Source organism: Lissotriton vulgaris, chromosome 11 (assembly GCF_964263255.1).
Source record: "Lissotriton vulgaris chromosome 11, aLisVul1.2, whole genome shotgun sequence".
Classification (NCBI taxonomy): Eukaryota; Metazoa; Chordata; class Amphibia; order Caudata; family Salamandridae; genus Lissotriton; species Lissotriton vulgaris.
This window is the reverse complement of record NC_141699.1, coordinates 1,067,753,202-1,067,781,145: the sequence shown is the minus strand read 5'-3', so window position 1 is coordinate 1,067,781,145 and position 27,944 is coordinate 1,067,753,202. Positions and strand designations below refer to the sequence as shown.

General features: G+C 47.0%; 1 protein-coding gene across 3 annotated transcripts in view; it reads left to right on the top strand.

Annotated features, from left to right (window-relative positions):
• The window catches only part of EIF4G1 (eukaryotic translation initiation factor 4 gamma 1), a 1,004,595-nt gene that overhangs the window by 659,645 nt on the left and 317,006 nt on the right, over positions 1 to 27,944 (top strand). For all 3 annotated transcript variants that reach the window (XM_086944451.1, XM_086944450.1, XM_086944449.1), the window contains 2 exons: positions 13,212 to 13,316; positions 13,743 to 13,905. In XM_086944451.1, the coding sequence (XP_086800577.1) occupies positions 13,212 to 13,316; positions 13,743 to 13,905 (268 nt within the window). The remainder of the gene's footprint in view (positions 1 to 13,211; positions 13,317 to 13,742; positions 13,906 to 27,944) is intronic.

Below are 27,944 nucleotides of genomic sequence, written 5' to 3'. Positions count from 1 at the left end.
CTCAACTGCAGATCGGCCCGAGACACTCCTCCATCGCGGATCTCATCATAACAATGGATCTTGACCAGGCCATTCTGACTGAAGCGCGGCTAACTGAAACTTCTACACCTATAATGGACATACTAGCCCCCCCCCCCCCCCCCCCCCCCCCCCCCAACTACCACATTAGACTCGACAGGACCGGCAAGACGGGCTGGGGAATCGCATGCATTTTTAGGAGCAACCTCTCTGTTACTAAAGTCACCTCCCCCTCCCTCACTTCCTGTGAACTCTTCTGCCTCTATCTCCAGCGTGGGCAAACCTGTATGCTCTTTACATGTCATCTACCACCCGCCCGGGGACAACCTCACCTTCACCCAACAACTCATGGACACGATCTCATCCAATGCCGGTCGGCAGATCACTCAAATCTACCTGGGTGACTTCAATCTCCACTGGAACGATCAGAAAGACGCAGTGGTGAATAGTCTCAACTTTCCTTAATACGCTTGACCTCACCCAAATCTGCAACAGCCCGACACACGACAAAGGCTCGATCCTCGACCTTATCGCCAAAGAGGACTCTACCCAACTGGGGGTGATCCAACCCTGTGACTGGTCAGACCACCACATTATCACTTTCTTCATCAACGAAAAAGTTAAACCTAACCCGGCTCAACCCACCAAATCCAATATCTGGAAAAGGGACATGAAGAATCTTAACCCTAACTCCTTGCCTTCCCACACCTGCAGTCTCCTCCTTCCCCCTTCGGGTGCCTCTGATGTTCAATCACTGACCGACCTCTACCTCGATTCTATGAACTCAATAATCAACAAAGCTGCCCCCTTCAACTGAAGAGTCTTCATCAAGAACTCGAACCCTTGGTATGACGGTAGACTCAATGAAGACAGGCGTGCTATGCCAATGGCAGAGCGCACCTGGAGATCTGACCCCTCAGCACTGCACCTTAAAACGCTGAAGAACAAGAGAAATGCCTACTTTAGGAAAATCAAGCGTTCAAAATCTGACTTCTTTAGCCTCCAGCTGGACCAAGCAAAAAACCGACAAAGAAAACTGATCGAACTAGTCAAAACTCAAACCAAGATGCAACCTTTACAATCGAACAGCACAACAAGCGATTTTCCACACTGTGAAGACTTTTCTGCTTTCTTTAAGCTAAAGACCGACAACATAAGAAGTGATCTCAATGATGTAAGCCGATACTCCAGCCCCATCAGCATGACTACCACTCATCCCAAAAACAACGCATCATGGACGTCATTCGACACCTACTCTGAAGAAACAATTCACAAACTGCTCGGCACCTTGAAGCCCTCTAAAATTTTCACAGACTCCCTACCTGCTAATGCTGTAAAAGACTTCACCCCCCTGCTCCTCCCACTCTGGACTAAAATCATTAACAGCTCCCTTCAACAAGGACTCATCCCAGACTCCCTCAAGGTGGGGCAACTCACGCCTATACTCAAGAAACCTACAGCTGACCCGGCTGACCTAAACAATTATCGCCCTATCACCAATATCCCCACCTTGGCCAAACTGCTGGAAAAATGCGTACAACTCCAACTGACAAAACACATTGATCAGTTTGACCTCCTCAACCCTCATCAATCAGGCTTCCGAGCGAAACACAGCACGGAAACGGCTATGACACACATAATTGACACCCTCCAAATCCTTGATCGCAATGATTCCTGCCTCCTCATCCTTCTTGATCTCTCCTCAGCATTTGATACTGTCAAACATGAGAACCTACTGGAGCTGCTAAATACCAGAATGGGTTTATCCAGGACTGTTCTCAAATGGTTCACTTCCTTCCTACATAACCAGTCTCAGAAGTTCAAGATCAACAACGTGCTGTACTCACCTGTGGCTGTAACGTTAGGCGTCCCACAAGGATCTTCCCTATCCCCCACACTGTTCAACCTAGTCATGGAACCACTCACCACCTTGCTTCAAGCATCTAATGTACACTTCCATATGTACGCCGATGACACTCAACTTTACTTCAGCTACAATCCCTGGAAGACATCAAACTTCTGAACTCCACACTCAGAAACACCCAATCATGGTTGGCCGATAATCACCTCAAACTAAATGCTCTGAAAACTGAGTTCCTTCTGATCTCACCTCCTGCGAAAATTGCCATCACCCAAATCTGGCTCAATCACCTAACTGCGCTCAATGTCCAACCCACCATTGTGGAATCGGCGAAATCCTTAGGCATCACACTTGACGCCAAGCTCAACATGCAGCAGCACATTAGCAAAGCAACTAAAGGAGCTAATTTCCAAATCAACACTTTAAGGAAACTTAAACCCTTCTTCCCAGCTAAGGACTTCCAAACTGCTGTACAAGCCCTAGTCATCCCTCGCATAGACTACGGAATTGTGGCCCTTAGCGGACTCCCCCTTTCAACAACCGCCCCTCTAAGAGCCTCCTTGAACGCTGCCGCGAGACTCATCACTGGTTCAAGAAAACATTCGCATATATCCCCTGACTTAAAATCCCTGAACTGGCTGCCTTTTGAAGCCAGAATACAGCTGAAAATGGCCGTTATGACACTCGGCCGTACACCACAAGTCACCCAACTACCTCACTCAAAAGCTGACTATATCAGGAGGCTCGAGATCCAATAAAAGTACAAAAAATCTACTCCTGAAACCTCGTATATTCCGGAAGGAAAAAACATACAAAAGCTCCTTCTCAGGAATGGCACCCAGGATCTGGAATGCACTCCCTCCTGAAACCAGGCTTATCTCCTCCACTGCAGTTTTTTAAGAAAGAGGTAAAAGCCATCCTTATGGCCAAGTTCACCTGAACTCTATTGTAGACTTTTGCACTGTTTTTGTATTATTGGTTACCTGATTGTCTATAGGTATTATATTTGTCCATGACTGCTATCCTATTATGCTATTCACTTACTACCGACTACTATATTGTACCCAATAGTTTGTTTAACCACCCTCTTGTTGCCCCTACCCCTTGTTCTGTAATTTTTAAGAAAGAGGTAAAAGCCATCCTTATGGCCTAAGTTCACCTGACCTCTATTGTTGCTGGATCAAAGACTTTGCACCGTTTTTGTATTATTAGTTACCTGATCGTTTATTGGTATTATATCTGTACATGATTGCTATCCTATTATGCTACTATATTGTACCCAATAGTTTGTTTATTCACCCTCCTGTTGCCCCTACCCCTTGTTTCTGTAAAGCGCTCTGATATCTGCAAAGATCTTGTTCGCGCTATATAAAACTTTGAATAAATAAATAAACAAGTGGGTCAGGCAAATTATCCAACATGGCTATTGCCTCGAACTCACTTCAACACCTCCCAACATACCACCCGTGCACCGTCCTATGTCACAGGAACATATAACACTACTGCAGCAAGAGGTCATCGGTATGCTGCAAGAGAGGGCCATAGAACCAGTCCCATTACAACATCAGGGAACAGGAGTATACTCCCTATACTTCCCAATTCCAAAGAAGGACGGGTCTGTCAGACCAATATTGGACCTCAGGCCCCTCAGTTCAAAGTCCTACCATTTGGTGTCACAACAGCCCCACAAGTCTTCACCAAATGTCTAGCTACAGTGGCGGCACATCTCAGAAGGCAACACATCCATGTGTACCCATATCTGGACGATTGGCTAATACATGGCCATCGACCCAGCAGTGTGCCAACCACATGTCAAAAACCATCCATCTCCTGCACAGTTTAGGCTTCTCGCTAAACTACCCAAAATCACATCTGCAAACCTCCCATGTACAATACCTGGGAGCAACTATAGATACACTGGCAGCAAAAGCCTATCCCAACGCAGCACGGATCAACTGAATGTAAACACTGATCCAAAGGTTCAGACCTCAACACTCATTACCAGCTCGAGTGTTTATGCAACTAATAGGCATGATGGCCTCGTGCATATTCATAGTCCCGCATGCCAGGCTACATATGCGTCCGCTCCAAGAGTGCCTAGCAAGGCAGTGAAATCAGGCTCAGGGGCAATTACAGGACCTAGTGTTGGTGACCAGTCATGCATACAACTCTCTGCATTGGTGAATCCACAAAACCTTTGCAAAGGTCGACTGTTCCAAGAGCCTGTCCCACAAATAGTGTTAACCGCGGACGCATCCCTACTAGGGTGGGGAGCCCATGTCCTAAATTACAGTCCAGGGTCTCTGGACTGTACAACAACAAAAAGATGCACATACACCTACTGGAGTTGATGACAATCGTTCTAGCCCTAAAAGCGTTCAAGACACACTTATGCAACAAAACTGTGATCCGGACGGACATGACAGCTATGTACTATATTTAAAAACAGGGAGGAACACACCACAGCTGTCGCACCTAGCTCAAGCAATATGGAAATGGGCCATTCAGAGGAACATGTTTCTCATGGCAGAGCACCTCCAAGGCAAGGCCAATCAAGTAGCCGACCTGCTCAGCAGGCACAGTCAACAAATGCACGAATGGGAGATTCACCCCAAAGTGCTCCAACCATTCTTCCGGAAGTGGGGACATCCGGAGATAGATCTGTTTGCCACAAGCGAAAACGCAAAATGCCAGTACTTTGCCGCCAGGTTCCCACATCCACAGGAGCAAGGCAATGCGATATGGATGAACTAGTCAGGCAAATTTGCGTACGCCTTTCCCCCAGCTCCATTGTTACCGCTAGTGGCACGCAAACTACGTCAACATTCACGGACGCTAATCCTAGTTGCTCCCACATGGGCGAGGCAACCATAGTACACAACGTTCCTAGAACGGTCAGTGGTGCCTCACCAAAGACTGAGACTCACACCCAATCTACTAACTCAGAGCCATTGAGAAATCCAACATCCAGATCCGCAACAGCTGATCCTGGCGATCTGGCTCCTGAAATCCTAGAGTTTGGATACCTAAACTTGCCTCCAGACTGTATGAACATTATCAAGGAGGCAAGAAAACTCACTACCAGGGCATGTTATGCAGCTAAGTGGAAACGTTTCGTCATTTACTGCAGTAACAATGATATAAACCCACTTGATGCTTCAACTCAAAACATAATTTGCTATCTCTTGCACCTACAACGCTGCAATTTAGCATATTCATCCATCAGAATACATTTAGCTGCATTAGCAGCATATCTTCAAAACAGCCAACACTTTTCACTATTTAGGGTTCCAGCAATTAAGGCGTTTATGGAGGGACTCAAACGCGTAATTCCTCCAAGACACCCACCTTCACCAGTCTTGAATCTGAACATTGTTTTAAAAAACCTATGGGACCACCTTTTGTGACACTACACTCTTGCGAAATACAATTTCTTACTTGGAAGGTGGCTTTCCTTATTGCCATTACTTTGCTTCGAAGAGTTAGCGAGCTCCAAGCCCTAACTATTCAAGAGCCATTCATCCAAATGCATGCAAATAGAGTAGTTCTCAAAACAAACCTTAAATTCATGCCAAAGGTGGTATCCCATTTCCACATAAATCAAACCGTCGAACTGCCAGTGTTCTTTCAAAATCCACAGACAGTAGCTGAAAGGGCTTTGCATACTCTAGATGTCAAAAGAGCTCTGCTGTACTATATAGATAGAACTAAGGCATTTCGAAAAACAAAACAGTTGTTTGTTGCTTTCTCACGACGACATAAAGGCAACCCTATTTCAAAATCAGGTATAACCAGATGGATCGTTAAATGCATCCAAATATGTTATTTAAAAGCCAAACTCACCTTAACAGTTCCCCCTAGGGCGCATTCCACACGCAAGCTAGGGGCATCCTTGGCTTTCCTGGGTAATATTTATAAAAAGAGTTTTCCCTGCTTGACCCAGAAAGGACCGGGAGATAAAGTAACCAAAAAAGGAGATTCCTTTCAGTGTATTTAGATTCTAGGTAAACTAACATTTGTTTTGATCAATTAAATGAACAGCACCCCAAAGATTGCATTTAACTCAAAACATAACATTTGATGTATCTATACATTTTTTATTATTTCTTCTTAAAAACAGTTTCTTTCATATACTCAGTATACACAGTTTATTTAAAACAAAATCATGTAGATTTTTTCAGAAGGACATTTTACATGTATCCACTCAATTTATCATAACAATTTATCATAACATAATACATAATAAAAAAAACAATCAACTAATAGGGTTAAAAAGTTTGTCAATGCGTTTCGGTGCTTCTTTGATTGGAACACCTTCCTCAGGACTATTTAAAACATCTTCTTTCTAGAAGTAGATACATAACATTAGTTAGTTTTGCAATGTATGGGGAGATTTTTACTATTTAGCTGTTGGAGAAAAAGACTTAGAATTATCTTACATTTAAGGCAATATTATTTTGCAGTACCGGAATCGATCCAGGAGTTGTAGTGAATTTAATTACTCCTCATCCCTGCTGTCGTGAGAGAATCTGTACATAGTGACACCGTTTTTAAAATTCAGTAAACAGATATAGGATTGAGTATTACGTAAACCAGACTTTTTAACATTGCCGTTTATTTATAGTTTGCGCAGAAGCCGTTCGTGGCATTGGCTGGACTCTTTAAAACTTTAGATTGTGTTTTCTTCCGTTATTTGGTCTGGCTTGGCGTGGTCCTTAGTTCTTCACGGAATCGTGCATAGATCCCTCCTCTTTTTTAATTGAGGCGATCAGCAGCGTATAAATGAATATTACACATATTGTAGGTATTATATCCTTTCTGATTTAATATATACCTTAACTAGAGGCGGATTTTGTGAATATTACAAATTGCGCACATACTTGTAATTCTCGAGTGGGAAGTGGGCCGTTAAGTTCCCCGCTTCTTCCTGATATTACATATAATGTGGGTATTAATCAGAATGGGGTAAAACCCCTCTGGATTTCGATAGTGCTTACATTATTGGATCGAGTTTGTGTGTTTAAAAGCGATAGTTTTTTAAAAAGTATTTAAGTCCATTCACTATGTATAAACAAAGTGATTCTCAAAAAAGCACGAATATGGGGTTGATTAAGGGCGAGTTACCACACGGCTAAGGAGAAGTGGAAGTATCAGTGGATGGACCCCCTTCAGTTGTTTTCATCAAAATTCCTCTTACCTCTCGTGTTAGCAAACGCTCCGCCCATCCGGTCTCCCTGGTTGCCCGTATCAGTTCAACTACCGCACTGAGCCTTCGCCTTCAGCTGGAGTTTAACGGCGATTCTAGACACCTGTGTTTAATTAAATTGTAACAAGTCCAATTTTAACGCCATGATTGTAGTTTTTTAAGGAGTTCATTTTCACATTAGAAAACGGACTTATGTACATTAAAGCCCACGTTCGTCAGTTTGCCTGAGTTTCTCTATTGCTTCTTTTAGACATTATCGCTTTTTGCATGTTTCTATATGCTAGTCAAGGTAGCTGTTTACGTTTTATTTATAAACCACCATCAGTGGTGATTATCGGTGTTAATTTAATTTTTTTAATCATGCAGCGAGATGTTGTCCGCCATTTTAGTAGTTTTTTAGGTTCAAGATTGTCTAAGACATTTTCAGTCACAATGTAGCAAAAGTAATGCTTATATGTACATCAATTCAAACGAGTGAGTTAATTATTGAAAAGCGGACGTTTTCACTCAACTTGATAAATCGTAATAAGTAACTAGTCGTATTGTAAAAATGAACCCTCCATACTTGTTTTTTTGTTTGAAGAATATTTTTTTTTAAATGATTAGGATCCCAATTTTTTCGTTTGAACAAGTACAAACTACCAAGTTGAGTGGGAGCGTCCGCTTTTCTACCAATTATTGTAGGTACAGAGTATTAATATAAAATTAGTTTGGATGTATTTAGGGCGATCTCATTACATCCCGTACACAGGGCCGGACTGGCATTTGCGGGCACCGGGCATTTCCCCGGTGGGCTGGAGGGGTGGGGGCCGGTTTCGTGGCCACAGGGGGCCGCTTTTCTTGCAAAGTGCCAATTTTGTAGCAGCGCTGCAAAATCGGCCCTCTGTAAGAAAAGCGGTAGCAGTGCTTTACGGGTAACAACCCCCTCCCATTACCAGGGCCGGTGGAGAAGCAACCTACCAGGGCTGGATGCTAGTCTCAGTCCGGCCCTGCCCGTACATAGTACATTACAGTGAACAGAAAACAAAGTGTTTTTACTAAGAAACACGATATTATCTGGTCATTAGTACATTTATATATCCAACCCAGGAATTCAGAATAACATTTATTTTTACCATACTCAACATTTTTCGTACAATACATATGGTTTCTTTAGCAAATTCATGTTACATCAATTGTTTCATGAAAACAAGTAGTATTCTAAGTGTCTCGTTTTATTCCACCATAGTAGAAGTATATAATCCATCTATTAAAAAGATTGCATTAGGTCTACAGCACTAAATACTCCATATGTAAGGCTCACTTAATTTGATTTTAACAGTTTTACAATTAAACAACGTCAAGGTTGTACATCGAAATACAAATGTTACCTCACATGTATTTCTGATTTTTCTATTTCTTCTGTTAAATAGGTGGAGTTTATCCAATGTATGTGTATGCAGTCAATTAAGTACTACCTCACCATTCTTTCCCACTCTTCTCTACTGTTAAGGCCTTCAGTATATGATCTAAACTTTGACATAAAAAATTGTTCTCTCTGTTTGCGTCTCTTCTCCGTATCACCGCCTCTCATGGATATCTTAATTTTTCCCATTATGAACCATTTAAGGTCATCTTCTTTATGGTTCTCTGTTGCCCAATGTTCGACTAAGGGGGCATTTTTCTTTTGATTTTTTGAGGGCTGATCTGTGTTCCGATAGACGCAAACACATTTCTCGGCCAGTTTCACCAATGTAACCCTTCCACATAAATCAAACCGTCAAACTGCCAGTGTTCTTTCAAAATCCACAGACTGTAGCTGAAAGGGCTTTGCATACTCTAGATGTCAAGAGCTCTGCTATACTATATAGACAAAACGAAGGCATTTCGAAAAACAAAACAGTTCTTTGTTGCTTTCTCACCACAACATAAAGGCAACCCTATTTCAAAATCCGGTATAACCAGATGGATCGTTATATGCATCCAAATATGTTATTTAAAAGCCAAACGCACCTTAACAGTTCCCCCTAGGGCGCATTCCACACGCAAGCTAGGGTCATCCATGGCTTTCCTGGGTAATATTCCTTTACACGAAATTTGTAAAGCAGCCACATGGACAACCACACATACATTTACAAAACACTATTATGTAGATGTACATTCAAAACAGCAGGCTGCTGTAGGACAGGCTGTCCTCAAAACTCTTTTCCAGACTGCTGCGACTGACACAGGTAGCCACCGCTAAGGGAGATACTGCTATACATTCTATGCACAGATATGAATTCAGCAGCCCACATGCCTCGAACGGAATATGCTACTTACTAGTGTGCATCTGTTCTTGGCATGTAGGGCTGCTGACATTCATATCGCCCACCCACCTCCCTGGTGCCTGTCGCAGCCACAGCATTCACTCTTCGCATGGACATCTCTTACTGTACTATACTCCATCTCTGCCACAATGGCAAAAAACAATCTGTGGATGGAGAGGATGCCCATGCGCACTGTAGTCCAAGGGAGGAGCCACCTATCTCGTGATACTTCAAAGACTCTTCAGGGACAACAACATGCAATCATCCGGACCCAACACTAGGCGGCGATCTATGCACAGATATGAATGTCTTTTAGCACTAGGGGGGTTTTGTCCTACAAGTCCTGGCTGGACAAATGTACGTTATACCAAAACAGAGGTGCCAGGGCTCGAATTTAATTCACAACTGCTTTTTATTTAGCAGCTATGTACCTTCTTTAAGTAGATTCCGAAGGTTCGCCCTATATTCGTGTAGATGGATACTCTGATCTGAACCGTCAAGGTTTAGGTTCCCTTAAAACAGCCGAACAGCCGACGCGTTTCCAAACCCTTTATTCTGTTTACAGGGTTCTTCCTCAGGGCTGAGCTGTGTACCTACGGTGTAAGATTTGGGAATATTTAGTATCTCCTCTTCTCTAATTTGTTTAGCTAGTGTGTTCTATAAAAAAAGGGAGGGTATTACCTCTTCTCTCGAAAATGTTCGCTATCGTTTTCGGGCACGGGGCGTCTGATTATCCTTCAATGTCACCATTGCCTGGACAATGAATCAAAGGATGGCATGCTTATGAGTTTCTCATCTTATGTGAAAGTTTAGGGATATACATGCTGTCACATTTATTTTTCTTTTCATGAAAGAGCCAGCACTTGATCTATGTTTTGAAATTCTCAAAAAGGGGCGTTTTCAGTGTATGGAGATCTTTTTTTATTCAACAATGGTTAGTTCTGTTAGGTTGGAGAAAGCGATCGATCAATATATGAGTATAACTATGTGTTTGTTGCGCAATAATCTAGCGCGTTGAGACTTACTTGTGAAGAGGGAAAGTATGTGCCTCGTATGCGGCTCCACTTTGTTGTATTTCCTTCGTGTTATCTTCCTATTAGGTGGGGTCTCTGTAAGGTTAAAAGGTTACCGTTTAGTATGTTTACAGCTGCGGCCGTGATGCTGCTCGATAAGGTTCGGGGGCAGTTAATCCGAACTTCTTACCGAGCCAAATCAGATTTACACACCCTATGGAAATTACAACCAATAAGAGGCCATCATAAATGTGGCTCGTACGTGTCCTGTGCCAACACGATAGAAGGGGAGGAAATCCAATTCAATACATCGAAATGACTTCATAAAGAATTCACTAATTGCAAAACAAGCAACGTAATATGTGCAATTATGTGTCCGTGTCCCAAGCTATACATTGGGAAAACTACTCGGAGTGGATCAACGAGTGGCGCAACATAGATCAAGAATCAGACACAAGGTGTTGACTGCCCCTATGGTACAACACTTCGTGGAACATAAACATATTGAGACAGATTTTAAATGGACAGTACTATCAGCAATAAAAGTCCCCCCCCCCCCCGAGGAGGAAATGTAGATGCCATGTTATTGAAAAAAGAGGCATACTTAATTCTTAAATTTAACTGTGTGGTGGACGGTTTGAACGAAATGTCTGAATTACAACGATCCAACTACTGAGCCCCTGGTCACACCACCCCTCTGAAAAAACACACCCTCTCGTAAGACATAGTGCCAGCCACTTCTTTAAATACAACTTGATCTAACTCCGTAAAATCCAGGTTTCACACAGTGCCAAACACGAAAAACATAGAAGACCACAAGTTCCATGATGCTTAGCATCGTATTTAAAAAGGGAAACCAGTTCCGGAGGAACGTTTGATAACAGTAGTCGACTCGTGGTAAACCAAACGCCAGTCATGCGGCCACACGAAGATCACCAAGGAAGAACCCTGTAAACAGAATAAAGGGTTTGGAAATGCGTCGGCTGTTATTAGGGAACCTAAACCTTGACGGTTCAGATCAGAGTATCCATCTACACGAATATAGGGCGATTTTCAACGAAAGTTACAAAGCCCAATGTGTCTAGTCCCAATAAATATGTACGCTGGGTCGTTAGGACTAGCAAAAAAATAAGTACAGGTGTACCAAATTGAGTTGCTTTATTGTTAAAATAGTCATGTGTAATTATCAATGAATGTTACTATTTATTATTCACAAAGTATCACATGTATGATTTATGTTTGTATTGCTTCAACTGTTTAAGGTATGTTTAAACCTCTGACGTTTGTATAAAATGTAAACAATCCGAAATTTGAAAAGAAATGCATGAATGAATACACGAACCTTCGGAATCTACTTAAATAAGGTACATAGCTGCTAAATAAAAAGCAGTTGTGAATTAAATTCGAGCCCTGGCACCTCTGTTCAGATATGAATGTCAGCAGCCCTACATGCCAAGAACAGAGGCATACTGGTAAGTAGCATATTCCATGCGATTTGTTAGATCTACAAAGTTCCAATCTAGCATATAGTCCATACGTTTACAGCTAGCTGCAATAGCTGCATACCTACATTAAAGTGTTTATGGAAGGGCACAAAAGAGTTAATCCCCTGAGACGTCCACCTTCTCCAGCATGGAATCTCAACATTGTCCTCACCAGATTTATGGGTCCACACATAGCCATTGCACAAATGTGAACTGCAATTTCTCACATGGAAAACTGCTTCCATGGTGGCTATCACATCACTCAGAGTAAGTGAGCTTCAGGCATTAACTATAGAAGAACCTCTTTTACAAATGCATAAAAATAAAGTAGTTCTTCGGACTAATTCTAAATTTCTTCCTAAAGTCATTTCTGCTTTTCCCATTAATCAATCTGTTACCAATGTCATTCCCTCAACCAGTTTCAGTAGCAGAACGTGCTCTACACACATTAGATGTAAAAAGAGCATTGCTGTATTACATAGGACAAAACCTTTCCATAACAAAAATCAACTTTTTATCGCTTTTGCTCCCCCACACAAAGGCAATCCTATATCCAAATCAGGAATTGCAAGGTGGATAGTCCAGTGCATTCAAATCTGCTACGCAAAAGCAAAACTAACATTAACAGTTCCCTCTAGAGCACACACTACACGCAAACTGGGGGCTTCTGTGGCATTTTAGGAAATATACCCATAGATGACATATGCAAAGGTGCAACATTGTCTACACCTCACACAATCACAAAACATTGTGTAGATGTGTTAGCAAGACAACAAGCTAGTGAGCCAGGCAGTTTTAGGTACACTATTTCACACCAGTGCAACAGATACATGTTAGCCACCTTTTGGGGAGATAACTGCTATATAGTATATGATTAGCATTTCCCGTTCGAGAGATCATATGCCACTTACCCAGTATGCATCTGTTCTTGGCATGACCCCATGAACATCTTCTTTTACTACTCCTACTATCTTCATTATCCCCCTCTGTGGGAAATCAATCTAACAATGGAGTCGATGCCCATGCGCACTATCACGGAAAGGAGGAGTCACCTACCTTGTGACTGGAAAGACTTCGAAGAAAAGCAAAGTGCAAACAGCCGGACTTAACACTAAATGGCGATCTATGCATAGCATATGACGATACAGCTCTGTATGCCACAAATAGATGCATACTGGGTAAGCAGCATTTTTCTTTTCACACTTTTCTTCTCATGCACACAATTCCCCAATAAATAAAAAGCAATCCTTAATGACGTGCAGTATTTTATCTGGCATATATTTTTCAGTGATTATAATCTGGTCTGTTGTCTCCTCATGCATAGTCTATTCTTTCTCACAGCCAAGAATGGATCAGTATTTTAACCAGATGGATAAGATCATCAAAGAAAAGAAAACATCTTCCCGAATTCGCTTCATGTTGCAAGATTTACTTGATCTGAGATTGGTAAGGATTTCTGTACCTCTTTATTAACAAAATTCATGATGTAAGATGCACGTTGGCACCCAAAATGCCATTTTAGTATCCAGCCCTGACTTGCATGCCTTCAGACCTGGCCAAGAGTATATTCATCTTTTAAATGCAGCAAAGCTACCTAATGTGAGCAGTGTCGTGCATCTGGCAAAGGAAGCCTGCTCAAATGCAAAATGCAAGGGATTTGGACAACCACCACTTCATTGTAGCAGAGATATACCAGTGGCTGACTGGTGGTGGGTGTGGTGCATTGCTTCTTGAGCTGGAAGACCATTACTTTTATTTTTCGAGTTGGGGTGTGATTGGAGCAGACCTTTTTAGATTCCCCAGTAGTGTTTAGTTTGCAAGCAATTATTGGGGGGAAAAGTGTGTTAGTTTTATGTATCTTTTGTTTTTCAGTGCAATTGGGTGCCCCGAAGAGGTGAACAAGGCCCTAAGACCATTGATCAAATACACAAAGAAGCTCAGCTGGAAGAGCAACGGGAGGCCATCAAAGTGCATAATCTGATGACGTCTAGCAAGCCTGATAAAAGGCGGGATCCTCCTGGGCGTCAAGGATCTGGTTAGTATACCTGTAGATTGCATTTCAGAATGGTGCCCAAAGGATTCTTTGCACTGATAGTAAAGCGGTCTATCACCGTAAAACTTTGAGGAAACCATTTCCCAGGACAAAGTCTGGAGACCACGTAAGTGACCTCCATTAAATTAACAATAAATGGATGTGTATTTGAAAGAAACCCATAGTGATAATTTCTTACCTTAGAATTACCCCCAGGTATCAGACTGGATCCGGAAAGTTTTCGTCAGCAGTACCCGCGTCGGAAGGTGGCGTCATGCGGCTCCGCGTCCGTCGTTGGCATTGTGGTCGCTGAGATGGCATTGCGGCAGCTACTTAGATGCCGCCCTCACGCGCGAACGTCAGTTCTTCCTTTTTCCATGCCAGCAAGCGCAGATTCGGAGAGAGCGGTAACCCCAGTCACTTTTTGACTAGGTTTTTCAATGCTTTTTTGTCTCATTTTCCAGTCGATCGACTCCTGGTGCCATAGGGATGCCCGGTTTAAAGTCCTGCAGGGATTGTCATTGAATGATGTCGGTGATGGACCAGCACAGCATGTGTCTATACTGCCTGGGGCGCGACCACGACCCCAAGTCGTACCCAGACTGCAGGGCCATGGCGCCAAAGACTTTTGCGGAAGCGGTCCCGAAAGTTGCTTGAAGTCAGACAGTCTTCTCCGCGCCGCTCAAGGTCCTGGTCCCGTGGGAGGTCGAGGGACTGGTCCACTCCTGGGCACCCCCAAGGTGAAGCCAGGCATCCCAGTGCTGTTGGGGCTATTTTGGAGATTAAGCAAGCTATTTCCCAGAGTTGCAGAGTGGGACCCATGATTAGAATAGGCACCAAGGCGAGAATTATCAGGTCCGAGGAAATTGAGCCCAAGACCCACCGAGGCAGGTATTGAACCCTGGTCCCAGACCTCTGCATCAGGGTCTGCCGCTCTAACCATTGAGCCACACTTCTCCACCAGCTGCTGCTGTAGGGGGTGGCGTGCACCCGCCTTGGGAGCCTAAAAATTAATCTGGCCGCATCATTCATGATTACCTAGAGTTTCATTAGCAGCATCTCCAGGAGACCAATGTACGACGAATTTCCGTAATCTAATCGGGACATGATACTGCCATTCGGAGTGCTGCGAAAGAGGAGAGGGGCAAGTCTTCATAACTGTCTTAGCAGGCCCACGCATGTTCCCACCACGGAGGGTACCTGGTGATACATGGAGTGTTGTGTCAATTCTTATGCCCAGGCTTTTTATGACCTGGGCTGGCTTGGGGATACTGCTGAGCACTTGTGGCCAGAAGAGGTCACACCCAATTCATTCTTGTGGCGCTGGACTGAGCTCTAAGAGTATGGTATCCTGAGCTACTCAGTATGACCATTGATCCCCTGATCAGACTGCCTCTTCTGTAGCAGCAGCAACGGGCGGTCCTCCACCTGAACCTGTCCAGTCTCCACCTCCTTGCCGAGGAGATTGAGCGGCAGCAGTTGATTCCTTTTGACTTGCCTCCTGAAGTTTGTATTGTTGTACAGTTGGCCCTCCACTAAGTCGATATACACCTGCAGGTGGAACAAATTTGTGGCATGGTGCAAAGCAAAGGCTGTGGATCCCCTTTCTGCCCTTCTTTCTGAATTCCTTTTGTTTCTTCTTTCTTAGTCCCAGCAGGGCCCTGCTCTGAGCCCTATCAAGGGCTAACTTTCTGCTATTTCGGCCTTTCACAGGCTCCCTGATCAGCCCTCTCTCCAAGTCCCCTGTTGTAAATATTTTCCTCAAAGGCTAAATTTGGAATCTGCACCCATCAGGAAAGTATCATAACAAGTCATTTTATGTTGAGTAAATCCCAAGAGAAGTTTCGTAATGAACAGGTCCGGACTGTAGTGATCGGAATGAATTATTTATTTATTTGATCCAGGCAGTAAAATCCAAATACACACGTAAAAGAAATTACGTGTGTATTTGGATTTTGCTGTCTGGATCAAATAAATAAAGAATTCATTCCGATCACTAATAAATTCTGGACTGCAATTGCAGGCTATGTTGTGTTGTAGCTAACCCAAAAGAATGGACATGGCACACATTCCTTGGTGCCATGGCTACATGCCTCTGCCTGTGGAATAGCTAAGTCACCCCTCAGACAGGCCTTAGAGCTTGAAAGCAAGGTGCTGTAAACCACAGGTTAGGGTATAGCTGCATGAGCAATATGCCCCTGCAGTCAGTCCATGCTTGCACACCGTAAGTGCAGTGAAGCTATTTTGAGTGCAGGGGCTGGTAGTTTGTCAACACGAACTCTACAGCTTCATGATGGCTTTACTGAACACTGGGAAGTTTGGTATCAAACTTCTCATCACAAAAAAACCCCACACTAATGCAAGTGTTGATTAGTTATAAAATGCACTCTGAGGGCATCTTGGTGATGCCTCCTGAAAAAGACCAGCTTCCAGTGTATTTGCTGACTTGACTCTGCCAGCCAGCTGCCTCCAGACAGGTTTTTGATATCTTGCGGTGAGCCTTTGTTATCTCGGAGGTCATAAACAAAGCCTGCTCTGAGTGGAGGTGCGTCACACCTCCGCCTTGCAGGAACATCAGCACTTTGTGGCGAGTCTCCAAGGCTCTTACCTTCTAATGCTGATTTGGCCAGCTCCCAATAGTGGAGATATCCGACCCCTGTGCTAGCCCCACTTCAGCAGGACGGGTGGGAAAATAAGTGAGTAGAGTAGGAGTGTCCACCTTGGCTTGGCAAACGCCTAGGGTGTCCAGGTGCTGAGGTGAACCCCTGTCTCTGGAATTCTCCATCTTGGAGATCTAAGACAAACTTGGAATAGGGATGTGTTAAAAAGTGGCTTTCTGTTGCAGTAACCACCACCTCCTCCTTCGCGGAGTCGATTCACAGAATCAGAGACAAGGATTCGACGGCTGGACCGCAGAAAGCAGCGACTACCAAGTTGGTCACTGCGCTCGCAACGTCGGTGCCAATAAAATACGGTTTACCACCGGCAGTGCGGCCGAAGATGTTGGAGCCGAAACAGTGCATCGGCATCATAAAAAGACCTGCATTGACCCAAAGGCCTACAAATGAGACCGAGGAACGGGAACCGAGACAGTTCATAGACTCTGAAACGGGGAGACTGTCTATCTACAAAAGGAAAATAGTCCCTGGAAAGCCCATGGAGTCTTTCAGGATTCCTCTAAAGAAAAAGAGGGGGATCACCTGCGTAACCAGTGATGGTTGAACACTTGCAGACATATGAGCAGGAGCCTCAATCCTTTTCCCCTACATACTTAGATGCAAGGGCAGGTGACGATGATAATCCAGGTGATGGACACTGATCGTGATGATCTGAACCAGACATGGGCAGACCCTGCAAACCCAGACCCGCAACATGACCCTGATACTACGGTCTACAGTGTCAAAACATCTCCGACTGAAGACACTACAGCTTTCAACGCTCTGATTGAAAGAGCTGCGTTAAATCATGACGTTGAACTTCATAGTGATACTGTGGAAGTGGACTTCCTTGTGGACACATTCTCAACTTCCGAAAAAAGTGTAAAGACACTACCAATGCTCATGGGTGTTCTTAAACGCGCCAAGGACATTTTCAAAGAAAATACTAGAGCAAGGGTAGTTGACCCAAGGATAGAAAAGTATAGGCCGGCACACGTGGATCCTGCCTATATTAAAGGACAATTGCCTTTAGACTCTATGGTAGTTGCCAATGCAAGAAAGAGGGCAAACTCGCAAACAGGAGATGCGCCTCCGCCTGATAAGGAATCAAAGATACTGGAAACATCTGGCAAGAGTGGCAGCACAGACTGCAAACATCTGGCGTATTGCTAATACTCAGGCGCTTCTGGACAGATATGATAGGTCCCACTACGATACTCTAGAGACATTATTGCAGCACCTCCCAGAACAATTCAAGGAAGGAGCAGAGCTGTTGGTTCAGGAAGGGAAGCTGATCTCCAACGCTTCCATAAAGTGTGCACTAGACACAGCTGACACTGCAGCTAGGGCTATAAACACTAGCGTCATGCTAAGGCGACATGCTTGGTTGAGAATATCTGGTTTCAAACCAGAAATACAGACCACCATTCTTAATCAGCCAGTTAACACTGACTTCTTGTTTGGCCCAGAAGTTGATGCCACCCTAGAAAAGATAAAAAAGGACACGTAAACTGCAAAATCCATGGGGGCTCTGCAGTCGTAGCAGTTTCGGGGTGGTTCCTTTCGTCGATCCAATAACAGAGGACCGGCAAGGGGCCAAAACACCAAACAAACGCAGTAGAACAAGGGAGGTACACAATCCACCTACAATAAAAATCCCAGAGGTGGATATAGAGGAAATAACATCAAGGGCAGAGGAAGAGGAAACAACTGTGAGAAGGTGGCCTGATATGCAGTGCTCACTATTCTAGTGAACACTATGTATCAGTCCAGCAACCCTTATTGATGATTGGTTGTAAGTCAACCTTATAGACCAGCTATCCTAGTAGCGTGGATACGAGCAGTCTAAGGCTAAAGACTCGAGAGGGCGTGTTAAGCCAGCTGTTTACCACACATATACCCCTTGAACACCAAGTGAAAGGACACCACACAAGTGTTATGAAAATAAACAGTGTATTTATTAAAATCACAACAGCCCTGTACTCTTTATGAGGACAGGGTACTAAGCACAAAACAAAACTCTTACGAAAATACTTAAGTTAGCACAGTATATACAAATGCCCGAGGGGCACGGAAAACCATATACTCTGAAAGTGGAATGCGAAATTACTAGCAGGTAAGTACAGTACTAATAGGCTTTGGAATCGCTAGATCTTGACTATAGAATCTTCAGATTACTTCTAGGAGACCCAGGGGACTTGGGTGCAGAGTGTGCACTCTCACGCGTGATGCGGGACAAAGTCTATGGTAGCTAGTAAAGACAAAGTTAGTGTTCTCGGGCGAACCCGACCTGGTAGGAGGAAAACGAAAGTGGATTCTGACCCTTGGATAGTGAGGCTATGCTGGGGCACCGAAATGCCGAAGTTACCTAGCCCAGGGGCTGCAGCTGCATAGGACTCAAAGGACGTCGGGAATCCTCATAGACGGACCAGGAGCCTGGAAGAAAGAAGTTACTGGCAGGCGACCAGTGAAGAAAGTTCGGTGGATCCAAGCCTGGATCGATGGAAGATGACACCTGAAAGCAGAGGGGACCAAGTTCGAGACTACTAGCCAGTAGTCAGGTTGCACCAGGAGGGCACCGGATGGTAGTCACCTCGACTAGGTGAGTGGGTGACGCTGTGCTCGCAGATCTCACGGACCAGGAGGCGTTGTCGGCGACCAGGATGGAGGAGCGAGCTGTCCCACGAAGATTGAAGCTGTCGGCGTCGCTGGACCCAGGATTGGGCAACAAAGCCTTGGCAAATTCAAGCCCACGCGGTGGACTCAAAATGGCGTCTGGAGTGGACCAGGAGGGTCCGGGGTGCCTCTCTTGAAGAAGGAACCAAGGGCCAGTCTGGAGCAACCAGACCAGCAGCAGTGATGTCGTCGGGCGTCGTGTAGAAGGCCACAAGCCAGCCGGCTAGTAGCCACACAGCGCGGTGAGCACGCAAAAGCAGAAGGGCCCCACGCAGATCGTGGAGATGCTGGAGGGCTGATCTTCGGTGCTGGAGCTGCTCAGGGTTGGGGCTTCTCGGACCCCAAAGCACTCACCAGTGGAGCACACGGTGGGCTTGTTACAAAGAAGTCGTGCAGTCTTGGCGATCGTCGGTCCCTCGAGGCCTCGTCGCACTCACAGTTCTCAGCTTTGCTGTAGAGGTCAGAGGTGCCAGGGAAGCCGGGTCTCGTCGAGCTGGGTCGTCTGATTCGTGAAGGACTTGCAGCAGACCGCAGTGTTCTTAGGATGGTGCCCGCTTGATGCAGGGTGACTACTCCTTAGCCACAAGGGAGAATCTTGAAGAAGGAAATCTTGATGTCCTTTCGCAGAAAGTCGTGTCTTGATTCCAAAGATGATCTAATTTGAACAGGGGGCCCGCTCCTATCTTTATACTAAAAAAGGGGGCTGACCCGGTGACTAGGTCCTGCCTATAGGTGGGACTAGGAGGGGGGTGGTTACACCCCTCTGCCATGCTGGACTTTCCCCAGGCCAGGGGCTGGTGTGCCCCTGGAACTGGTTCTGACCGGCCTATGCGTAGTGAGCACCGGGGTGCCACTCAGCAGTCACCTTCCTGTAAAGCCCTGCCTACCCAGGATACACAAAACCATGTCTGGGATGGTGCTAGCACCGCCCCGGACAGGAAACCCTTTGTCCAAGCCTCCCTCGCTGGAAGGACTCCCAGCAGCAGGAGGTCAGACTCGTGTCTGTGGTGGCAGCATCCATTTTGTGGAGCTGAGGCTTTAGTTAACTTTAACCGGGGTTCACAGTTACATACATGTCGTGTCCCTCTAGAAGGGTGGAATGCTAACCCCGTCCCTAGAATTGGCGAGGGGTTAGTATTCCAATTCGTATGACACCTTACTCGACATGTTTTGATAAAGCAATACCAAAATTAGTATTTAACCGCGAGGATTATAATGCACTTAAGAGTATATGGTATGCGATATCATGGGACAGCTATTAGGACTTGGTTCCGCAAGCTGCAGACAGGCTCAGCTCATGCCAGAGCACCATCTCACACGATTCCAAGCACTCTGCCTTCAGGATTGTCAAGGCCTGCCATAGGAGTGACTGATAGGAATCTGTGTGTCCATTTTAGGGTTAGGTATAGGTATACTACACCTACAGCAAAGGGTGATTACACGACTTTGCCCCAGCTGTCATGCAGCCAGTTGTGTCAAATTTAGGAGGCCAGCCAGGGGTGGCATAATACATGCTGCAGCCCCTGGCAGCCCTGGGTACACCTATGCCCTGAGTTACAGGGTCTGATAAGGTGGTCCAGTACCAATTGGTAAATGCACCTAGGGTAAATGCACCTAGGGTACATGTTGTAATTTAGAGAGAGAACAGCCAGGCTGTGGGTCTGATTAGCAGGCCCACAGCCAGAGAAAGTCGTAAACCAGTGAAACAAAAGCAAAAAATCTGGGTGATCATGGGATTGCAGACCCTACTCTCCTACAACAACAACTCCAGATCCTCTGCCAATACCAAACAGTGACGCCTTGTCACTGCCCCCCGACCATCTAACACCTGTCGGGGGGAGACTACAACAGTTCCTGTCTGTATGGAAATCCATCACCACAGACAGGTGGGTAAGAGATATTGTACAGTACGGGTATTGTCTAGAGCTTACAGCCACTCCACCCAACATACCTCCAAGACACCGTCCTATGTCCGCAGAGCACTTCCACTTATTGCAGCAAGAGGTAGTCAGTATGCTGCAAAAAGGAGCCATAGAGCTTGTGCCTCTAGCGGAACAAGGGTCGGGGTGTACTCTCTGTACTTCTTAATTCCAAAAAAGGACTGGTCTCTCAGGCCCATACTCGACCTAAGACCTCTGAACCAATACATTCTGTCGGAGCATTTTCACATGCTCACCTTACAGCAAGTCCTACCGCTTTTAAGTCAGGGAGATTTCCTCGCAACACTGGATCTCAAAGATGTGTACTTCCACACACCCATACAGCCTTCACACAAAGTATCTCAGGTTCACCATTCAGGATCAACACTACCAGTTCAAAGTCCTCCCCTTCGGAGTGACGACGGCACCCAGAGTATTCACCAAGTGTCTGGCGACAGTGGCTGCACACCTCAGGAGACGGCACATACATGTCTACCCTTATCTGGACGACTGGCTTATTCAAGCAAATTCAGCCCAGCTGTGTGCCAGCCACATGTCCCACACCATTCACCTCCTTCACGATCTGGGATTCTAACTGAATTACCCAAAGTCACATCTTCAACCCGCCCACGTACGGCAGTACCTGGGTGCGACAATAGACACTCTGGCAGCCACAGCTCAGCCAAATTCAGTGAGGATAAACAGCATGCAATTGCTGATACAAAAATTCAGACCTCAACGCTCGCTTCAGGCGCGAGTGTTCATACAGTTGATGGGCATGATGGCCTCCTGCATCTTCATAGTCCCGCACGCGAGACTACATATGAGCCCGCTTCAGGAGTGCTTGGCACGTCAGTGAAACCAGGCTCAAGGGCAGTTGAAAGACCTAGTGTTGGTGAGCGGTCGGGCATACAACTCTCTGCATTGGTGGAATCCACAAAACCTTTGCAAGGGCCGACCATTCCAAGAGCCTGTACCACAGATAATACTGACAACGGACTCGTCGCTCCAGGGATGGGGAGCTCATGTACTCCATTACACAGTGCAGGGACTATGGACGACACAGCAGAAGAAGATGCACATCAACCTTCTAGAGCTGATGGCAATCTTCATGGCGATGAAAGCGTTCGAGGCATGTGGGCTGCTGAATTCATATCTGTGCATAGATCGCCGCCTAGTGTTGGGTCCGGATGATTGCACATTGTTGTCCTGGAAGAGTCTTCGAAGTATCACGAGATAGGTGGCTCCTCCCCTGGACTACAGTGCGCATGGGCATCGCCTCCATCCCCAGATTGTTTTTTTCCGCCATTGGGTTCGGATGTGTGTCGGTTCCCTCTGTCGGAACCGATAGTTGTTAACTCTCTTAACTCGAGACCAAAAGGTCTTTAGGCTTGGCGCCGGTATCGTTTTCGTTCGGGTTTACTGTTTTCTTCAGCTCCGAACTCTCGCTGCCCTTCCGCGTGCTGTCGGCGCGGACGGTCCTACACGACGCTCCAGACATGGAACGGACTCCGTTTAAACGGTGCCCGGTGTGCAACGCGAAATACCCGCACCTCGAGGTGCACCCAGTGTGCAACACTTGTCTGTCGCCGGACCACGACGAGGACAGGTGTATGGCCTGCTCGAAGTTCCGGTGCAAGAAGACCCTCAAGATTCGTCGGGCTGCGAGACTCCAGGCCAAACTGTCTGCGCCCCCGCCGGACAACATCTTCGAAGAAGACGTTGGAAGCGACAATGTCCAACAGGTTTCGGACTCTAGCCCTGCGTCCGAGGGGGAGGCCTACGACGCAGGAGACGAGGAGTTTGACGAAGCCGACGACGAGGTAGGGGACGACGATACGGCCATTGCCACCGTGGGGGATAGCTCAGAGGAGGAGCATCCCCGGACTGACTCAGGGGTCGACCCCCTTCCTGCGGCCGAGGTCGAGGGATCGCCTTCGGGCCTTACCCAAGACCATGTTATTGGTCCAGCAGCCCCGCCTACGGGCCCGGCCACGGACATTTTGGAGGTGCCACTCACATTTCCAAAAACGAAAGTGAAGCCTTCAGGTTCAACACCTCCAGCTTCGAAACCGAAAGTGAAAGCGGTACAGAAGGCTCTGGAGGCGTCAAAATCCAAGAAATTCAAAATGGCCGACATGGACAGTCCTGCCAAGATGGCCTACCCAAAGGCCTCAGGGTCGGTGCCGAAGGCGAAGTCGTCCGATGCAGCTGCGTCGGCGCCGAAGAGGGTCGCGGTCGAAGACCCGAAGAAGCGTCAAGGCGATCCTAAAGCTCTGGCTTCCCCGGCCGTCGGAGCCAAGGACGGTACCGCGTCGACTCCGAAGACGGTGCCTCTTGCCGACACCACTCCCAAATCAGGGAAATCAAGCGAAGCGGTCACTCCATCTCCAGCCCTTTCGAAGAAAGTCCAGGAGTCCCTGCAACGGATTCGGAAGGCCGCGGAGCTTCCCGACCCTGAAGCTGGGGTGTCGAAGCCTGCGCTGAAGCCGTCCAAGGCACAAGCGCCTATCCGCTTCTCTCTGCCGCCGAAGTCGACGCCGAAGGCCTTCGCTTCGAAGCAGGTGGCTGGGGTGCCATCGAAGGAGGTATCGACGCCCAAAGCGTCTCCGGTGGTGTCTAAACCTCGGCTCCAGCCTCTCGCGGAGGAAGAACGTCGTGAAGTCATCATCGACGCCAATACCGGGAAACTGTCCCGCCTCAAGAGGAAAATCACCACGGAGCCGGTGCTGGAACACTTTCGCATTCCTCTCAAGAACAAGAAGGACTCTGCGGGTACTTCAGCACCTTTGGCGCCGGCATCTCCAGGTGACCTGCCGCGTTCCCCAGCTCGCTCCACCGCGGGGGATGACGTCGAGGATGACGTCGAGGATGAGGTCGAGTACAACTATCCGGCGTACTCGGACCCGGAGGAGGAACATGAACCTTCGTCTGCCGGAGGCGACCCTGAGGACCCGCAGTCGGGTCAGGAACCGCATCTCTTTGCGGCGAAAACCTCGCCAACGGAGGACTCTGCTGCCTTCAACGCGCTAATCGATAGAGCTGCGGCTAACCACGATGTCGAGCTGCACTCAGATCCTGTGGATGTGGATTTTTTGTTTGACACTTTCTCTGTGGCCGAAAAGTCAATCAAAACTTTGCCAATGCTCAAGGGAGTGCTCAAGCACGCGCAGGAGGTCTTCAAGGAGCCCACTCGGGCACGTGTCATCAATCCACGCATTGATAAAAAATATAAGGCAGCGCCCTTGGATCCAACATATATCAAGGGACACTTGCCACTGGACTCTTTGGTTGTTTCCAACGCTCGCAAGAGGGCGAACTCACAGACAACTGGTGACGCTCCTCCCCCAGACAAAGAGTCAAAAATATTTGAGGCCTCAGGGAAACGGATTGCTGCACAGGCAGCTAACATTTGGCGCATCTCGAACACGCAGGCCCTACTTGCACGCTACGATAGGGCTCACTATGACACCCTAGAAGCACTGCTGCAGCACTTGCCTGACCAGTACAAGGAGGCAGGGGAGATGTTAATTCAAGAGGGAAAGCTCATCACAAACGCTTCCATAAAATGTGCGCTAGATGTGGCTGATACAGCATCCAGGGCGATCAACACTAGTGTGTTGCTCAGAAGACATGCATGGCTTAGGATTTCAGGGTTTAAACCTGATATACAAACGACCATCCTTAACCAGACGGTTAATCCTGACCATTTGTTTGGCCCTGAGGTTGATGCGACGCTTGAGAAAATGAAAAAAGATACACTGCTAAATCTATGGGGGCCCTTCAGTCTCAGCAGTTTCGGGGTGGCTCCATTCGCCGCTCCAATACCAGAGGCACCTCAAGGGGTCAGGCATCGCAATCCACCCAGTACTACAAGGGCAATACCCAAACCTCATACACCAACAAGGGTAGAGGTGGCTACAGAGGCAACAACATCAAGGGCAGGGGACGTGGAAACAGCAGCTCCAGGTCCACCGCCGCCAACAAGCAGTGACGCCTTGTCACTGCCCCCCGACCACACAACACCGGTCGGGGGGAGACTCCAGCAGTTCCTGCCCGCGTGGAAATCCATCACCACGGACAGGTGGGTCAAGTCTCTTATCCAGTACGGTTACTGTCTGGAACTTACTTCCACTCCACCGAACATACCTCCAAGAAACCGTCCTATGGCCGGCGAGCACTTGCTCTTGTTGCAGCAGGAAGTTCAGGTCATGCTGCAAAAAGGGGCAATAGAGCTCGTCCCACTGCAGGAAAGGGGTACAGGAGTTTACTCCCTGTACTTTCTAATCCCCAAAAAAGACGGTTCCCTGCGGCCCATCCTGGACCTCAGGCCCCTCAACTGGTACATTCTCTCGGAGCATTTCCATATGCTCACGTTGCAGCAGGTACTCCCTCTGCTTCGACAGGGGGACTTCCTGGCTACGCTGGACCTACAGGATGCATACTTTCATATCCCCCTGCATCCTTCCCACAGGAAGTATCTCAGATTCACAATCCAAGACCAGCACTACCAGTTCAGGGTTCTGCCGTTCGGGGTCACCACAGCGCCAAGGGTCTTTACGAAGTGCCTAGCGACTGTGGCGGCGCATCTACGGCGCCAGAACGTACACGTCTACCCTTACCTGGACGACTGGCTCATTCAAGCAAGAACAGAACAACAGTGCGCCGACCATGTGTCCCGCACCATTCATCTCCTGCACGATCTGGGATTCTCTCTGAACTACCCAAAATCCCATCTCCAGCCCGCCCATGTACGGCAGTATCTGGGCGCGACAAAAAACACTCTGGCAGCCACTGCGCAGCCAAATTCAGTGAGAATCGCCAGTATCCAAATGCTGATCCAACGATTCAGACCTCAACACTCGCTTCCAGCGAAGGTGTTCATGCAGTTGATAGGTATGATGGCCTCCTGCATCTCCATTGTCCCGCACGCGAGACTACATATGCGTCCGCTTCAGGAGTGCCTCGCACGTCAGTGGACTCAGGCTCATGGGCAACTGACAGACCTAGTGTTGGTGAGCGGTCGGGCATACAACTCTCTGCATTGGTGGAATCCACAAAACCTTTGCAAGGGCTGACCATTCCAAGAGCCTGTGCCACAGATTATCCTGACGACGGACGCTTCTCTCCAGGGATGGGGAGCGCATGTGCTCCACTACACGGTGCAGGGTCTGTGGACACTACAGCAAAGGAAGATGCACATCAATGTGTTGGAACTGATGGCAATCTTCATGGCCTTGAAGGCGTTCAAAGTACATCTGTGCAACAAGGTCGTGTTGATCCGGACGGACAACATGACAGCCATGTACTACATTCAGAAGCAGGGAGGCACACACTCTCCGCAGCTGTCTCATCTGGCTCAGAGCATGTGGAAGTGGGCCATTCAGAGGAACATCTTCCTCATGGCGGAGCATCTCCCGGGCAAGGACAACCAGATGGCGGACCTGCTCAGCAGGCACAGCCATCAAAAGCACGAGTGGGAGATACATCCATCCGTACTCCAACCGTACTTCCAAAGGTGGGGTCATCCAGAGATAGACCTGTTCGCCACAAAAGAGAACGCAAAATGCCAAAGCTTCGCCGCCAGGTTCCCACACCCGCAGTCTCAGGGCAATGCGATATGGATGAACTGGTCAGGCAGATTTGCGTACGCTTTTCCCCCAGCCCCACTCATACCGCTGGTGGCACGCAAACTGCGCCAGCACTCCATGACGCTCATCCTGGTTGCTCCAACGTGGGCACGGCAGGCTTGGTACACCACGTTCCTGGAGCTTTCAGTGGTGCCTCACGAGCGGCTGCGCCTCACTCCCAGCCTCCTCACTCAGAGCCATGGAGACATTCAGCACCCAGATCCTCAACAGTTGAGCCTAGCGATTTGGCTCCTGAGGTCATAGAATTTGGCTACCTCAACTTGCCCCCTGAGTGTATGAACATCAAGGAGGCAAGGCGGCCTACAACCAGGGCTTGCTATGCAGCTAAATGGAAACTTTGTCATTTACTGTTCCAACAATGACATTAATCCGCTGGATGCCTCCACGCAGAACATCATATGTTACCTACTGCATCTGTACCAATGCAACCTAGCATATAGTTCCATCAGGATACATTTGGCTGCTATAGCCGGTTATCTTCAGAATAGACAGCACCTTTCACTTTTCAGAGTGCCTGCCACCAAAGCCTTTTTGGAGGGCCTTAAAAGAGTGATCCCTCCCAGACACCCTCCTTCGCCTGTCTGGAATCTAAATATCGTTCTCACCAGGCTCATGGGACCTCCCTTTGAGCCACTCCATTCTTGTGAGATACAGTTTCTAACTTGGAAAGTGGCCTTTCTAATAGCCATCACATCGCTGCGAAGAGTCAGCGAGCTTCAAGCCCTCACAATTCAAGAGCCCTACATACAAATTCATGCTAATAGGGTGGTGCTGCGCACCAACCCCAAGTTCATGCCAAAGGTTATCTCGCAGTTCCACATTAATCAAAACATTGAACTGCCTGTTTTCTTTCCAAACCCTGACTCTGTGGCAGACAGCACTGCACACTTTAGATGTCAAAAGAGCTCTCCTGTATTACATCGACAGGACAAAGGACTTTCGCAAAACTAAACCACTATTTGTTGCCTTCTCTCCACAACATAAAGGCAACCCGATTTCCAAATCAGGTATAGCCAGGTGGATAGTTAAATGCATTCAAATCTGCTATCAAAAAGCTAAACGCACTTGAACAGTTCCCCCAAGAGCGCATTCCACACACGTTAGGGGCATCCATGGCTTTCCTGGGTAACATTCCTCTA